Source organism: Lithobates pipiens, unplaced genomic scaffold (genome assembly GCF_037356315.1).
Source record: "Lithobates pipiens isolate NorthernLeopardFrog02 unplaced genomic scaffold, aLitPip1_a1.2 Scaffold_3, whole genome shotgun sequence".
NCBI classification, from domain to species: Eukaryota; Metazoa; Chordata; class Amphibia; order Anura; family Ranidae; genus Lithobates; species Lithobates pipiens.
Window position 1 is genome coordinate 187,889,982 of NW_027507790.1, and position 17,414 is coordinate 187,907,395.

A 17,414-nucleotide genomic window follows, 5' to 3' on the forward strand; every position below is an offset into this window, starting at 1 on the left:
AGTCACCAGGTCAAAGTGCCTACCTAGCAGATAGTACCGAAGGGAATCTAGAGCCCACTTCACTGCTAAACATTCCTTCTCAATCGTGGAGTAATTTACCTCATGGGACTTTAACTTCCTGCTGAGGTAAATGACTGGGTGCTCTTCCCCATTCCAGACCTGGGATAACACTGCTCCTAACCCAACGTCTGAGGCATCAGTTTGTACAACAAAGTCCTTAGAGAAGTCTGGTGAGTACAACACTGGCTGGCTACATAAGGCTGTTTTTAAGGACTGAAATGCTTCCTCAGCCTCTGGGGACCATTTAACCATGACGACTCTTTCCCTTTTGTCAGGTTGGTGAGGGGCACAGCCTGAGAAGCAAAATGGGGAATGAAGCGTCGATAATAGCCAGCGATTCCCAGAAAGGCTCGTACCTGTTTCTTGCTGTTGGGACGTGGCCAACTCTGTATGGCCTCGACTTTATTGACTTGGGGTTTTATCACCCCCCTCCCAATAGTGTACCCAAGATATTTGGCCTCCTCCTGTCCAATGGTACACTTCTTTGGATTGGCCGTAAACCCAGCTTCCCGGATAGAGTCTAGGACTGCTTGTACTTTTGGCAAATGTGAGACCCAGTCTGTGCTATGGATAATCACATCATCCAGGTAAGCTGCCGCATATTTCTGATGGGGCCTCAGAATCTTATCCATTTTCCGTTGGAATGTTGCCGGTGCATTCTGTAACCCAAACGGCATTCTCTTATATTGGAATGCCCCATCTGGGGTTACAAACGCAGTTTTCTCCTTGGCCGATTCGGCCAGGGGAATTTGCCAATACCCTTTGGTGAGATCAAGAGTTGTCATATATCGGGCTGTTCCCAGCCGGTCAATCAACTCATCTATACGCGGCATGGGGTAGGTGTCAAATTTTGTAACTTTATTCAATTGTCAAAAATCGTTACAAAACCGCCAGCTCCCATCAGGTTTGGGCACTAGTACGATAGGACTGGACCAGTCACTCTGGGACTCCTCTATCACACCCAATTCCAACATCCTTTGAACCTCCCCACGTATTGCCTCCCGTCGGGCCTCTGGTATTCTATAAGGTTTTAGTTTTACCCTTTCTCCTGGCGGGGTGATAATGTCATGCTCTACGCCAGATGTTTGTCCCGGAAGATCAGAGAAAATCTCTTTGTTACGAAGTACAAACTCTTTAACCTCCTGTTGTTGGGGTTTCGATAAGGTGTCTGCTATTCCAACCTCAGGAACTAAGCAATTAGGCTGTACTTGTGACAAAGTCTCTGCGACTAGGGATTCCCTATCCCTCCAGGCTTTCAGCAGATTGACGTGATAGATCTGCTCCGGCTTTCGCCTTCCTGGCTGTCTAACCCTGTAGTTCACCTCACTAATTTTTTCAATTACTTCATATGGACCTTGCCATTTGGCCAGAAATTTGCTTTCAACCGTAGGGACTAGCACCAAGACCCTATCCCCCGGGGGAAAAGTACGTGTCTTGGCCCCACGGTTGTACACTCTCTGCTGCGCTAACTGCGCTTGGGTTAAATGTTCCTTTACAATTGGCATTACCTGTGCAATTCTATCTTGCATCAGGGCGACATGCTCAATCACACTCCTGTGAGGAGAACTCTCATTTTCCCAAGTTTCCTTGGCGATATCCAGCAGCCCTCTTGGGTGTCTCCCATAGAGCAACTCGAAGGGTGAGAAACCCGTAGAGGATTGGGGTACCTCCCTAATGGCAAACATCAGATAGGGTATTAGACAATCCCAATTCTTTCCATCTCTATCCACCACCTTCTTTAACATTTGTTTTAGGGTTTTGTTGAATCTTTCAACCAACCCATCTGTTTGGGGGTGATACACAGATGTACGCAATTGCTTCACTTTGTACAACTTGCATAATTCTTTCATAACCCGGGACATAAAGGGTGTACCTTGGTCCGTAAGCAGTTCCTTACAAATACCCACGCGGCTAAAAACAAGAGATAGCTCTTTGTCTATGGTTTTGGCCGAGGTATTTCGGAGAGGAATTGCTTCCGGATAACGGGTGGCATAGTCCAATATAACCAAAATGTACTGATGCCCCCTGGCGGACTTCATTATCGGACCTACCAAATCCATTGCGATCCTTTCAAAGGGGACCTCAATGATAGGAAGAGGTACCAGTGGGTTACGGAAATGTGGCATAGGTGCCGACTTCTGACACACAGGGCAGGAGGAACAATAATTTTCTATTTCCTTCATGACCCCAGGCCAATAGAATCTCTGCAATACCCTCTCTCTGGTTTTCTCTGTCCCCAGATGACCTCCCAGAATGTGCCCATGGGCCAATTCTAATGCCCCGTACACACGAGAGGGATTAAGTCTGACAGACTTCCGACGGAGTTCTAGCGGAGTTCCGCCGGAGTTCTGGCGGACTTTTCGACCGAACGGACTTGACCACACACCATCACACCAAACTCCGACGGAGTCGAACGTGATGACGTACGACTGGATTCCACGTAGGAAGTTCATAGACAGTAGCCAATAGCTGCCCTAGCGTCGGTTTTAGTCCGTCGGAGTAGCACACACACGAGCGAATTTTTCGAAGGGGACCGGGTCCGGCGGAGTTCCGTCGGGAAAATTTGAAGCATGCTTCATTTCTAAAGTCCGTCAGACTTTTGCGAAGCTAAAGTCCGTTGCAGCCCACACACGAGCGGATAGTCCGCCGGACTCAGTCCGTCGGAGTTTGGATGTCGAAAAGTCCGCTCGTGTGTACGGGGCATTACACCAACTTCCTGTAAGGTTTGGGCACTACAAGTTGCTCAATGGTTTCTTCTGCCCTTTGAGCCACTCGATACAGCAGGTCCCTTTCCATAGTGAAGTAAGGATAAGTGCAAGTCTTATCTGGGTTCACTAACTCGCCATCTATTTTCACCACATTTTCCCGTGCCTTTATTAGGGTGGGGTCTTTTAACTGTTCTGTGGCAAAATTTTCCCTGTGAACCTCAAGATCCGAAAACTCCACAGACGGCATGTTTTCATCTGAGGATGTTGGCTCCTCCCCAGTTTCTCGAGTTTCCCCCGCCAATACCGACAAGGGAAATTCAGGAGAGTCCTCACCACCCCTAGAGGAATTCTGGTCATCTTCCTGGTTTATAGGGGCACCAGTGGGGGGCTCAGGACAATCCCAGAGTTCCCAGAATTTTGGAAAATCCCTTCCCACAATAGCATCATGTGGTAAGTGAGACACTAACCCCACCTGATGAGAAAGGTTACCTTTGGGGGTCTCAAAAAACACTGTAGTTACAGGATACTCTCGGGTGTCCCCATGCACACAAATAACAGCCACCCTGTTCTTCCCAGAGACCTCTGTAGTAACTAATTCAGCTTTTATCAACGTTACCAGGCTACCTGAATCCAGCAACACATCAACATTTCTACCATTAATACACATTTTACATAAATGTTTCTCAGGTCCCCGAATGGCAGTGCATGCAACTGTCGCAAACAGCGACTGACGTCTCTCCCTTATAAAGTCACATTGCATAGGCTCATCCACAACTGGGCAATTGGCTGCAATATGTCCCTCTTGCCGGCAGCGGTAGCAAATAATCTTTTTCGCTGCCTCTTGCAGCATGGGCTTCCTGGGCTGCTCCCGCCAGACCTTAGGTAGAACTCCCACCCTCTCACTCTCTCCACCCTCACCCCTTGGAGTCATCTTACCCGCCACTGGGGATGATCTGGTCTTAGGGGGGAAAATCCGTGAGTCCCTGGAAGAGGTGGTCAGGTTCTCTGTAGCCAAGTACCTCTCAACCAGATCCACAAGTTTATCTGCATTTTCTGGGTCTCCATGGCTTACCCATTTTTGGATGGCAGTAGGAAGAGCTCTCAGGAAACGATCCATAACCACACGTTCCACAATGTTTGGTGCGGTCAAAATCTCTGGCTGCAGCCACTTCCTGCTCAGGTGAATGAGATCATACATTTGAGATCTGGGGGGTTTTCCAACCTGAAAAGTCCAATTATGCACACGCTGAGCCCGGACGGCCAGGGTGACACCCAGCCGTGCCAATATTTCTGTTTTTAGTACCACATAGTCTTTTGCTTGGTCAGGCTCCAGGTCATAATAAGCTTTCTGCGATTCCCCAGTTAACAGAGGGGCCACCAGTCCAGCCCACTGCTCCTTAGGCCACTTTTCCCTTTCAGCAGTCCTTTCAAATGTGGTCAAAAACACCTCCGGATCATCCTCTCCAGTCATTTTTGTCAGTAAACGGCTCACACCAAAGGATGCGGTATTATTGTAACCACTTGCTTCATTGGTCTGCGGACGTTGCTGTATCAATGTCTCTATTTGCTGTTGAAAATTCTGCTCTTGCTTCTGCAACAGGTCTATGAAGCAGGCTTCAGATCGCTGCTGGGCTTGTTGCTGAGCTTCCAAACTCTGCTGCAAAGTTGCATTTGTCTGCTGCTGATTTGCATTTGCCTGCTGCTGGGCTTCCAAACTCTGCTGCAAAGTTGCATTAGTCTGCTGCTGATTTGCATTTGCCTGCTGCTGGGCTTGTTGAGCTGCAAGGCTCTTTTGTAAAGCTGCATTTGTTTGCTGCTGATTTGCATTTGCTTGCTGCTGATTTGCATTTGCTAGAGCCAGCTGTCTCAGTATCTCCTCTATGCTGGCCTTTAAAAAAAAAATTGAAAAAAAAAACTGCCAAAATTCTCCACCAACTGTGAGGGGTTAGCTCGGTAGCGGGTGTGTGTGACCCCCTGGATGGGTTCACAACACAAAGTCAGGCACAGCAGACAGCGGTGTAGGTGCAAAAAACAAAAGATCCGGTTTATTTAGGCTACATGCAGTGATACATATAACAGCCAAACAAAATAAAACAAGAAAATAAATCCTGGTCAGCTTGACCTCTAACTACACACGTAGACTCCCTGTCTAACAACTGGGTGCAGCCTTGTGCTGCCCCAGTCCCTGTCCCTATTGTAGGGGTTTGCCACACAGGCGTTAACTCACCGCACAGAACAGATCTCAGACTCCCCAGTCTATACACACAAAACTGGTTCCAGGATGGAGCATCTCCCTATGCATGCTGGGGTTTTTTGTAGAGGCCTTAATGAGCCCACTTACTTCAGCTGGGCTCATTAACTCTTCCCCTCTAATTGTAAAAGTCTGCATAAAGCCTGAATCTAGGACACACATATTTACCATCCTGGATACAACCAGGTGACTTTACCTGCCTGCTGCCACAATATATATATTATTCAGGGCTCAAAATTTCAAGTCCCAAGCTAGCTAGGCCTCAAGGTTACTTGCCACCAGTTGCACCACCCTGCCCCGCCCCACCCCACCCCTAAACACGCCCTCATAAATGATCTAATGAAATTACACTTAAATGTTTTATGAAGAATTAAGTTATAAAAATAAATATTAACAACTTTATCAGTGCCCATCAGTGTAGCTTCACCTGTGCCCAACAATGCACCCTACCTTTATCCATCAGTGCCACTTCACCTGTGCCAAACAATGCAGCCTACCTGTGTCCATCAATGCCGCTTCACCTGTGCCCAACAATGCAGCCTACCTGTGTCCATCAATGCTTCTTCACCTGTGTCCATCAATGCTTCTTCACCTGTGTCCATCAGTGCTACTTCACCTGTGCCCATCAAAATGCAGCCTCACCTGTGCCCAATAATGCAGCCTACCTGTGTCCATCAATGCTGTTTCACCTGTATCCATCAATGCCGCCTCACCTGTGTCAATCAATGCTATCTCACCTGTGTTCATCAATACTACCTCACCTGTGCCCAACAATGCAGCCTACCTGTGCCCAACAATGCTGCCTACTTGTGCCCAACCATGCAGCCTACTTGTGCCCAACAATGCAGCCTACCGGTGTCCATCACTGCTGCCTCACCTGTGCCCAACAATGCTGCCTACCTGTGTCCAGCACAGCTGCTTCTCCTGTGTCCATCAATGCAGCCTACCTGTGCCCAATAATGCAGCCTACCTGTGCCCATCAATGCAGCCTACTTGCGCAGGGGAAGAGAGCTGAGGAAGATGATTGCCGGCCGGATCATCAGAGCACCGACGAACATTGCTGTAACCACTTTCATTTGAATTGCCGTGTGATCCTCATGCTCGCTGCCACATACAGCCCCGCCTCCTGGCCCAGGAACTTTGTTATACGTCAAATACTGTCTATAAAAGTACCCGGGCCAGGAGGCAGGGCTGTATGTGAGAGCGAGTGCGGGGAACAAAAGGAAATTGAAATGAAAGCTGCTACAGCAATGTTCCACGCTCTGATGATCCAGCCGGCTCTCTTTTCTCTGTTCCCCTGGGCGATCACTGGTAGAAGAGCTCCCATTCAACCCCGCCTGCCGTTGGTGCTCACCCCCCATTCCCAGGCAGCCCATGCTCACCAGCCCTCATTTTCCACTCACTACTTTACATTGTAGCAAAGTGTAATTTCTTCAGTGTTGTCACATGAACAGATATAATACAATATTTACAAAAATGTGACACTTAAATATTTTATGTAGAATTAAGTTATAAATATAAATATTAACAACTTTATCAGTGCCCATCAATGTAGCCTCACCTGTGCCCAACAATGCACCCTACCTTTATCCATCAATGCCGCTTCACCTGTGCCAAACAATGCAGCCTACCTGTGTCCATCAATGCCGCTTCACCTGTGCCCAACAATTCAGCCTACCTATGTCCATCAATGCTGCTTCACCTGTGTCTATCAGTGCTGCTTCCCCTGTGCTCATCAAAATCCAGCCTACCTGTGTCCATCAATGCAGCCTACCTGCGTCCATCAATGCAGCCTACCTGCGTCCATCAATGCTGCTTCACCTATGTTCATCATTGCTGCCTTACCTGGGCCCAACAATGCAGCCTACTTGTGTCCATCAATGAAGCCTCACCTGTGTCCATCAGTGCAGCCTACCTGTGCTCAACAATGCAGCCTACCTGTGCCCAACAATGCAGCCTACCTGTGTCCATCAATGCTGCCTCACCTGTGCCCAACAATGCAGTTTACCTGTGTCCACCAATGCAGCCTACCTGTGCCCAACAATGCAGCCTACCTGTGTCAATCAATGCTGCTTCACCTTTGTCAAACATTGCTCCCTCACCTGTGCCCAACAATGCAGCCTACCTGTGTCCACCAATGCAGCCTACTTGTGCCCAACAATGCAGCCTACTTGTGCCCAACCATGCAGCCTACTTGTGCCCAACAATGCAGCCTACCTGTGTCCATCAAAGCTGCTTCACCTGTGTCCATCAATGCAACCTCACCTGTGCCCAACAATGCCGCCTACCTGTCCATCAATGCTGCCTCACCTGTGCCCAACAATGCAGCCTACCTGTTTACAGCACAGCTGCTTCTCCTGTGTCCATCAATGCAGGCTACTTGTGTCCATCAATGCAGCCTACCTGTGCCCAACAATGCTACCTACCTGTGCCCATCAATGCAGCCTACCTGTGCAGGAGAAGAGAGGCGAGGAAGTGGATTGTCAGCTGGATCATCAGAGCACCGACAAACATCACTGTAACCACTTTCATTTAAATTTGCCATGTGTTCCCCGTGCTCGCTGTCACATACAGCCCCGCCTCCTGGCCCGAGAACTTTGTTACACGTCAAATATTGTCTATAAAAGTACCCAGGCCAGGAGGCAGCGAGTGTGGGGAACAAAAGGCAATTGAAATTAAAGCTGCTACAGCAATGTTCCACGCTCTGATGATCCAGCCGGCTCTCTTTTTTTCTCTTCCTCTGGGCGATCACTGGGAGAAGAGCTCCCATTCAACCCCGCCTGCCCCCCATTCCCAGGCAGCCCACGCTCGCTAGCGCTCATTTTCCACTCGCAAAATGACTAGACGAGTGGAAAATTTGAGGGTTGTATATATTAGCAGGGTGACCCCGTGCTACTGGGTAAAATGGCAGTTTACGAGAGATTTTGTAGGAAGCGTGCACACTAATTGCACAAATGTGAGCTGGCCTTATATTAGAGATAGAGCTCAGAGCCCCACCCTTCCTAGGAGGTAAGTGTGTAAAGGGAGCTGTAAGAGGTGCTGGTTTGCACCATACTGTCCAGGTCAGGGAGGACCAAGGCCCAAGCATGTGAGAGGGTCCAGGAGGGACAGAGCAGCTAGGAAGCTGCAAGGAAAAACGCAGAGCTGAGGTACAACACCTGCTCACGGACACTGAGACGCGTGTGATGGTCAGAAGGACCAAAGAGTTACTACTCAGTGCAGTAAAGCTGTCTTATGCCGCGTATACACGATTGAATTGTCCGGCGTACTTAGTCCGGCAAACAATCCGGCGGATAGTCCGGCGGACTTTCTACCGATTGGACTTGGCCACATACGGAAAGTCCGGCGATTGCCAGCGCAATGACGTACAGCACGTACGACGGGACTAGAAAAAGGAAGTTCAATAACCAGTAGCCAATAGCTTCCTTTTCATACATGCTTCTGAGCATGCGTCATTCTTCGTTCGCCGGACTAGCATACTCACGAACATATTGTCGGCTGAAACCTAAGTCCGGCGGAAAGATTGGGCTGCAAAACTACTTTCTAAGTCCGCCGGACTTTACGCTGAAAAAGTCAGCTGAAGCCCACACACGATCAGATTGTCCGGTGAAATGCGGTCCGGTGGACTAAGTACGCTGGACAATTTGATCGTGTGTACGCGGCAAAAGAGAGCCAGGAGGCTGAATGTTATGTTTGTTGACTTGATGGTAAGAACACCCTGCTTGGAAAGACATACCTCATATGATGTCCTCCCAAAAACAGACCGTGCTCCGGCGTGATCTGTTACCCGCTGTGTCCACCAGATACAGTGAATGACTGATCACTATACCGACCCGCTGCCAGCCAGTGTGATGTGATCGCTGTGACCAATCACAGCAGATCACATGATAGCTGTAAACAACGAATGGCTTACAACCCCCCAGAGTAGTACAGTGTTACCATGGTCTGTTTTCAGTCTGTAAAAAAATGGAGTATATAAAATATAAATACATTTTTTTACTTACTGTCAACAGTCAGTGTCCCTGATTACTGCCACACTAGTTATGATGACGCTGTACTGCACTGGTAACAGTATATTAAACATTCATTTTCCCAAAAAAGTGACAAATAATTACTACTTCAAAAAAGAGAGAAATTTCATATGGGTACAGTGTTGCATTGACCACACGTTTGTCATTCAAACCGATGAAACCTGAAACTTGGCCTGGGCAAGAAGTGCCCAGTATTGAAGTGGTTAAAGTGTAAACCCTCATGTTTTTTCACCTTAATGCATTTTTTGCATTGAGGTGAAAAACCTCCTGTGCTGCAGCTGCTCCCCAGAGCACCCCTTTTTCTTACCTGAACTCGATCTGTCCAGAGGCTGGGATGAGTATACCAGCTCAAGCCGGTTTCTCGGGTCCTGATTGGATAGATTGATAGCAGCGCAGCCATTTGCTCCCGCTGCTCTCAATCAAATCCAATGATGTGGGGGGCCGGGCCGATTCCTGCTGTCTGTATCAATAGATTGCAGATGCAGCAGCAGGGCACGGGAGCGCTTCCGCATGAGTGCCCGAGGGAAATAGGCTCAACAACGGGGAAGAATGGAGAACAGGAGAAGCCAGGAGCGCCACTGGGGGACCCCAGAAGAGGAGGATCTGGGCCACTCTGTGCAAAACCAACTGCACAAAGGAGATGAGTATGACATGTTTGTTTTTTTAAAACCAAACCTTTAGTTACCCTTTAAAGGACTGATATACTGTATTTTGTAGTCACGTTTTTAAAGGTTTACAGCTATCCAGACTGATTGATAATTTTCTCCCTTCTTGAACGCCTCCAATTTTTTAATTTTATTTATAAAACAGTTTGGTATTTACAGTAACAACTATGATTTGTGCACTAGCACATCAGTGGTGGCACGCCACTAGAGCCCTTTCCTATTGTGTCCCCATGTCTGCACCCCTTTATCCTCCCTGACCCACCTATATTGACACACAATGGTGGGAGGGTCTTTCCAACTGCACCTCATTATGACATCATGAGCAGGCATGGCTCTGCTTTTCTACCATGAATGCCAAACACATAATAATGACATGGTGGGAGAATATTTCCAATCACCCAACCTCCCTGAACTTTCCTGCAGACCTTTCTTTCATTGCCTGTCTGGCCATTTGGTCTCATGACCGGATACTAGGAGAAGCATTTTCTACTAGAAAGATAAATATTAATGTGCTTATTTTTGCATCTCTAAATTATAGGCAGTGCGTGCATGTGGAAAGAGAGGTATTTGCTCTTCTTCTATTGGCCAACTTAACATAGAATGAAATAGAAGCAAAAGACAAACTAAGCATTCTTTCTAGGTAACCTTCAAGTAAATATGTTAACCCTTGCCTTGTAAAACAACCAATTTTGTTTAAAATAGAAATGTAAGCCAAAGCATTTGTGTGTAAAGATCACATAATCCCTGTTCTCAGCTGCATAAGTGGCTTGGAGAGATGGGGATGGAGAAACAGCAGCACACAGATCTTCATGGTGAATGGCTGTGCAGTTGGAGGCATATCATCACAAGTCTGATCATTGGAGGACAGGCAGACTGTTCTCCCAGCACAGACAGGAAACTGACCCTATTGGGATGGATGTGCTCTCATGCCTAGCATGGCCAGTTTGAAAACAGGAAAGCAAAGGGACTGGCAGGATCACCAGGTATTTCACACAAAGAAAGCAATACGAAGAGAAGAGGATCGCACAAGTACACGGTACAACAGACACATATCAGAAATATGAAATGTTGGGGTAACATACTCTTTAAACGCTTCCCAACCGCCTCACGTAGAGATGCGCCGGGAGCTCCATGACCGGGATCGTGGGTCCTGCGGACTCGATGTCCTCGGGGATACCCACGATCGTCTCACTGTGAGGAAGAACGGGGCGATGCTAATGTAAACAAGCATCTCCCGTTCTGCCTAGTGGCACTGTCGCTGATCACCGCTCCCTGTAATCGGGAGCAGTGATCAATGTAGTGTCACACACAGCCCCTCCCCCCCCCCCACAAAATCAATCCCTAGGACACACTTAACACCTACAGCGCCACCCAGTGGTTAACCCCTTCACTGCCAGTCACATTTAGACAGTAATCCATGCATTTTTAATCGCACTGATCGATGTATAAATGTGAATGGTCCAAAAATTGCACCAAAAGTGTCCGATGTATCTGCCATATGGTCACAGTCATGATAAAATGCAGTCACGATCGCTGATCGCCGCAATTACTAGTAAAAATATCAATAAAAATGCCATCCCCTATTTTATAGAAGCTATAACTTTTGTGCAAACAAATCAATAAACGCTTATTGTGATTTTTTTTTTTACCGAAAATATGTAGAAGAATACGTATCGGCCTAAATTGAAGACTTTTTTATATATATATATATATATATATATATATATATATATATATATATAGGGATATTTATTATAGCAAAAAGTAAAAAATAATGAGTTTTTTTTCAAAATTGTCGCTAATTTTTTGTTTATAGCGCAAAAAATAAAATAACGCAGAGGTTAACAAGTACCACCAAAAGAAAGCTTTATTTGTGGGAAAAAAAGGACGTCAATTTTGTTTGGGAGACACGTCGCACGACCACACAATTGTCAGTTAAATTGTAAACATCCATTGTAATAGGAATAGGGCATGGCAGTTCCTCTTTACAGCAAGATCTGGGGTCTATAAGTCCCCACATCTTGCCTCTGGGCTGGGAAGCCTGAAATAAAAAAACGATCTCGGCTTCTCAGCCGAGCCAACGGAATGTTTTTAAATTCAGAGGCCCCTGAAAGTCATAGAGACTGCCAGGGGCCATCTGGCCCACGGTATTCTCTATGGTGGTGAACTTCCTTTTCTGGCTTACCAAACTCACGGGCAGGCTGGTAGAAGCACCTGAGGGCAGCAGGAGAGGGGGCTTGTCCACTTCAGCTGCCTGTAAAAGCAATCAAGCGGCCGAACAGCTGCTATGATTGCTTTTAGGGTGCAGGGAATCGCCAGCTGTAAAAGAAGATATCCGAATGATGCCTGCAACTGCAGGCATCATTCAGATATCCCCACTTAAAGTCTGCAACATCATATAAAGGCATGCCGGTGGGAAGTGGTTAAAGCAGGGTTATGTTATATAAATATATCCCAAGCTTTGAACATCTCATGAAGCACTGTTCAAGCCATCATCTGAAAATCAAAAGAGCATGACACAATTGCAAATCTACCAAGACATGGACGTCCACCTAAACTGACAGGCTGGGCGAGGAGAGCATTAATTAGAGAAGCAGCCAAGAGGCCCATGGTAACTCTGGGGGAGCTGCTGAGATCCACAGCTCAGGTGAGAGAATCTGTCCACAGGACAACTATTAGTTGTGCACTCCATAAATCTGACCTTTATGGAAGAGTGGCAAGAAGAAAGCCATAAGAAGTCCCGCTTGCAGTTTGTGAAAAGCCATGTGGGGGACACGGCAAACGTGGAAGAAGGTGCTCTTGCAGAAAACTAACACTGCACATCACCCTGAACACACCATCCCCACCGTGAAACGTGGTGGCAGCATCATGTTGTGGAGATGCTTTTCTTCAGTGGGGACAGGGAAACTGGTCAGAGTTGATGGGAAGATGGATGGAGCCAAATACAGGGAAATCTTAGAAGAAGACCTGTTGGAGTCTGCAAAAGACTTGAGACTGGGGCAGAGGTTCACCTTCCAGCAGGAGAACGACCCTAAACATACAGCCAGAGCTACAATGGAATGGTCTAGATCAAAGCATATTCATGTGTTAGAATGGCCCAGTCAAAGTCCAGACCTAAATCCAATTGAGAATCTGTAGTAAGACTTGAAAATTGCTGTTCGCAGATACTTTCTATCCAATCTGAAATGCAAAAATGGGCAAAAATGTCATCCTCTAGATGTGCAAAGCTGGTAGAGACATACTTAAGAAGACTTGCAGCGAAAGGTGGTTCTACAAAGTATTGACTCGGGGGCTGAATACAAATGCACGTCACACTTTTCATATATTTATTTGTAAAAACTTATAAAAACCATTTATCATTTTCCTTCCACTTCACAATTATGTGTCAATTTTTGTTGGTCTATAAAATCCCAATAAAATACATTTACGTTTTTGGTTCTAACATGACAAAATGTGGAGAATTTCAAGGGGTATAAATACTTTTTCAAGGTACTGTATCTTTCCTTACAGTCAGCAACTATCCTTGCTCAATGCTTTCCCAGTTATCCACATAGAGCGTTTCTTTCCATTAAACTATACCCATATGTTCCTGCCTATGTCAGTGTCGGCGCCATCTGATTTCACACTGGCACTGCCGCTCCTCTTAGTGAAAGGAGTGGGCATAGAGGCGCTAGCCTTTTCTAAGCAGACTGTTGAGTGATCCTTTTTAGCAATACAGTAGACTTGGCTCATTATCTCTGTGACAAATGTGGCAGTACTGGTGAAGCATCAATCATTGTGGACTGCATGCAGGGGATCGTGTTAGGCATCTCCTCCGCTTTCCACTATGCAGATGTCTGTGACCAATTTCTCATTATCTGCTTACTCTCGGTTTGGAAAAGCCTTCTTTCCACTTGTTAATGGCAGCTTTGAGATTCGGCCACAGTGATACATGGTTGCTTTCTTCCTGTGCTTCCCACTCGCTCCCTTCACTGCTGGCAATGGATAATAAGCGCTTTTCACATGTCTTTTTGACATGCCTGTTAATTCTGTGTTAAATTGGCTCACAATGCCGGTTTGGGTTTATGACTCATTAGACGCTCGTGTGAAATCACTGTGTGTGCAAAAGGCAATATATCATTGCGATGTGTTTTATTTTCCAGATCAATATTTCAAATCTAAGAACGGAGGACGAGGAAAAGGAGGATATCCCAGAGAAGGAAAGCTACACTTGTGCTGTGTGCCTAGACGTGTATTTCAACCCTTACATGTGCTATCCGTGCCGCCATGTCTTTTGCGAGCCGTGTTTGCGCACACTGGCAAGAGACAGTCCATCAAGAACACCCTGTCCGCTTTGCAGGACAATCATCGCAATAGTGCGCTTTCAGACAGGTAAAGCAATTTAACCACTTCAATTTTCACCCCCTTCCTGCCCAAGCCAATTTTCAGTTTTCAGCGCTGTCGCAATTTGCATGACAATTGTGCGGTCGTGCTACACTGTACCCAAATGAAATTTGGTGGTATTTGATCATCTCTGCGTTTTTTTTTTTTTTGCGCTATAAACAAAAGAAGAGTGACAAGTTTGAAAAAAAACAATATTTTTTACTTTTTGCTATAATAAATATCCCAATTTAAAAAAGAAATAAAAATTATCCTCAGTTTATGCCGATACGTATTCTTCTACATATTTTTGGTTAAAAAAATCGCAATAAGCGTATATTGGTTTGCGCAAAAGTTATAGCGTCTACAAAATAGGGGATAGTTTTATGGCATTTTTATTTTTTTACTAGTAATGGTGGCGATCTGCAATTTTTATTATGACTGTGACATTGCGGCGGACACATCGGGCCCTTTTGACACCATTTTGGGACCATTCACATTTATACAGCGATCAGTGCTATACAAATGCATTTATTACTGTATAAATGTCACTGGCAGTGAAGGGGTTAACAGTAGGGGGTGGTGAAGGGGTTACTGTGTTGCCTAGGGAGTGATTCTAACTGTAGGGGGCGGGACTCACAAGGGGAGGAGACTGATCGGTGTTCCTCTGTACTGGGAACACATAATCGGTCTCCTCTCACCTGACAGGATGTGGATCTGTGTGTTTACACACACAGATCCACAGTCCTGCTCGGTTAACGGGCATTCGCATGTGCCCAGCAGACATCACGGCCGCCGGGCACACGCATCGGCTCCCGAGTGATTCGGCGGTGCGCACAGGTTTCCTGCTGGCAACGTGTGCGTGCCCCCCAGATGGCCAGAAAGCCCAGGACATCATAGATCCCTCCTGTGGACGTCATATGTACATGGGCGGGATGTGAAGTGGTTAAAGAGGACCTACCACTTTTGAAATGTCTTATTTATGGATCGGCTTGATGGGGCTAGGAAGGTTTTGGGCATGACCTATTTGAGAAAAAATATATTTTTTCTTTAAAAGCTATTGGCCTAATTCTTAACAGATTTTCATTCTATATGGCTCACCCAAAGCCAAATCTTGCTCTTGATAGAGCAAGGAAGGTTAAAGGGTTTTACACTGTTGCCTTTGCCCCTACAGGGAAAATTTCCCCTCACTTCCTGTTAGGACACAAAGTAATGGGAAGACACTACAATGGGGACTCAGACTCAAAATTCAAAGCCATCTTTGAATTTGTTTTAAGATATACAATATATCAATCTGTCTTCCTCGCTTCATGAATAGTAGAGAGGCCTCTGGGAATCCCTTCCATTACTGATTGGGCATGTATAATATAATTTTCTGTGGCAGCGCCGTGGGCCCTATAAATATACTTTTTTTAAATTCTTGTTTATCCGCAGTCTCCTTCTGGGGGGCTGTGGATTTGTAGGGGGCAGCAGCCAATTTGATAACTTTAGCGCAGCCTCTATAATATATTCCCCCTTTTTTATTACTGTTGGTTAGTAAGTACAAAATGCTTAAATATTTCAGTATGAGGGAAACATTATCTAATGCCACGTACAGACAACTGGACTTTCTGGCAGACTAGGTCCGACAGACTTTCGACGGAGTTCCGATGGACTTTCCGAACGAACGGACTTGGCCACACAGGAACGGACTTATTCCGTTCGAAAGACCGTTCGTTTTGAACTTGATGACGTAAGGCAGGACTAAAAAAAGAAGTTCAATAGCCAGTAGCCAATAGCTTCCCTTATGTCGTATTTGGTCTGTCGGACCAGAATACAGACGAATAGTTTTCCCGATAGGAATTGAGTCTGTCGGACAGATTTGAAACATGTTCTTTTTCTAGGTCCATCTGATTTTTTTTTAATGAAAAACGATTGAATTAGCCTACACATGATCGGATTGTCCGATGGACTGATTCTGTCGGACCTAGTCTGCCGGAAGGTCCGGTCGTGTGTACGTGGCATTACTCACAAAAATTCACTTGCAGAAAAGAAAATCAGTTTTATAAATGAATTAATAAAATAGGAATGAATGAATAAATATACTCCAAGAAATAACGTATTATCAGAAGCCCCCTTCACATCAGAACCCTTTCTATCACATCAGTTTCCACCTTCCTCCAGCAGTTCAAGATAGGGAGTCCTGGGATGGCAGAGGCACACGTGCAGCTTTGACTGCACTGTGTTATTTAGTATTTAAAAGACACTCTTCTTGCATGTCCACGTTATCCAGTCCTCTCCATTACATGACACCGAGGTGTCCTTAGTGTTAACAGGATTTTAAATACTGTACATATAGTATTCACATATTACACTGCACTTAATATACTACGTAGAACTATTTGCATTAGCACCTACTACAGAGGTGGTTACAACCTAAAGTTCCAGGACATTTCAGGATTAAGATAAAAACTTGAAAAACCCATAGGTGGCCCATGTACTGTAATTACAATTAAAACCTTATGCAGATAGTATCTCTGATGGGAAATAAACTCTGAGCCCCAGTGTGGTAAGATACGCCAATCATGAAGGCGCCATTGAAGCCGGGAAATGCTGACAGTGCCATTTATTGTGTCTGAGAGACATTATCCCTGCTCAAGCAGATTTCCTAAGCAACATTACTGTTCAATAAGGGACCATGGGAGCCAAGAACCCTTTCACATAACTACACAGAGATAATATCATTTATTTTGTGAGTTCTAAATGTAAAAACCCTCATTAACCACTTCCCGCCCAAGGTACGTCATATGACTTTCAGTGGGGTTATCTAAATGGTTCCTGCAGCTACAGGCATCATCCAGATATCATCTTTTAGAGCCGACGATTCTGTGCACCGTAAGAATGATCATAGCGGCAATTCCACCGCTTGATCATTCTTACAGGTGATGGTTAGGGACATTCTTCCCCCTCCCGTTGCCCTCCGGTGCTTCTCCGGGCTCTCTCGCGCCATCGGGGACCCAGAGAAAAAATCAGCTGCCGCCGGATGACAAGCATAGAGATTTCCAGTGGTCAGAATGTCACCAGTCATCTCTATGATCGTCAGAGGCCCAGATGCAATGTTATGATGTCATGTCCAGGCCGCAGTTGTAAACAAAGCCGTGATCGCGGCTGGTAAGCATGGGATCGTTAATTTTTTTTTTCTCATGCTTTCCAGCCTGGAGGAGAGATGTGGGGTCTTATAGACCCTACATCTCTCCATAAAGAGGACCTGCCACGCACCATTCCTATTACAAGGTATGTTTACTTTCCTTGTAATAGGAATAAAAGTGATCAAAAATAAATAAAGAGAAAGTGTAAAATT

General features: G+C 45.9%; 1 protein-coding gene across 5 annotated transcripts in view; it reads left to right on the plus strand.

Moving 5' to 3' along the window:
* RNF180 (ring finger protein 180) overlaps nucleotides 1–17,414 on the plus strand; it is a 141,841-nt gene that overhangs the window by 91,909 nt on the left and 32,518 nt on the right. For all 5 annotated transcript variants that reach the window (XM_077462623.1, XM_077462625.1, XM_077462622.1 and 2 more), the window contains exon 5: nucleotides 13,858–14,086. In XM_077462623.1, the coding sequence (XP_077318749.1) occupies nucleotides 13,858–14,086 (229 nt within the window). The remainder of the gene's footprint in view (nucleotides 1–13,857; nucleotides 14,087–17,414) is intronic.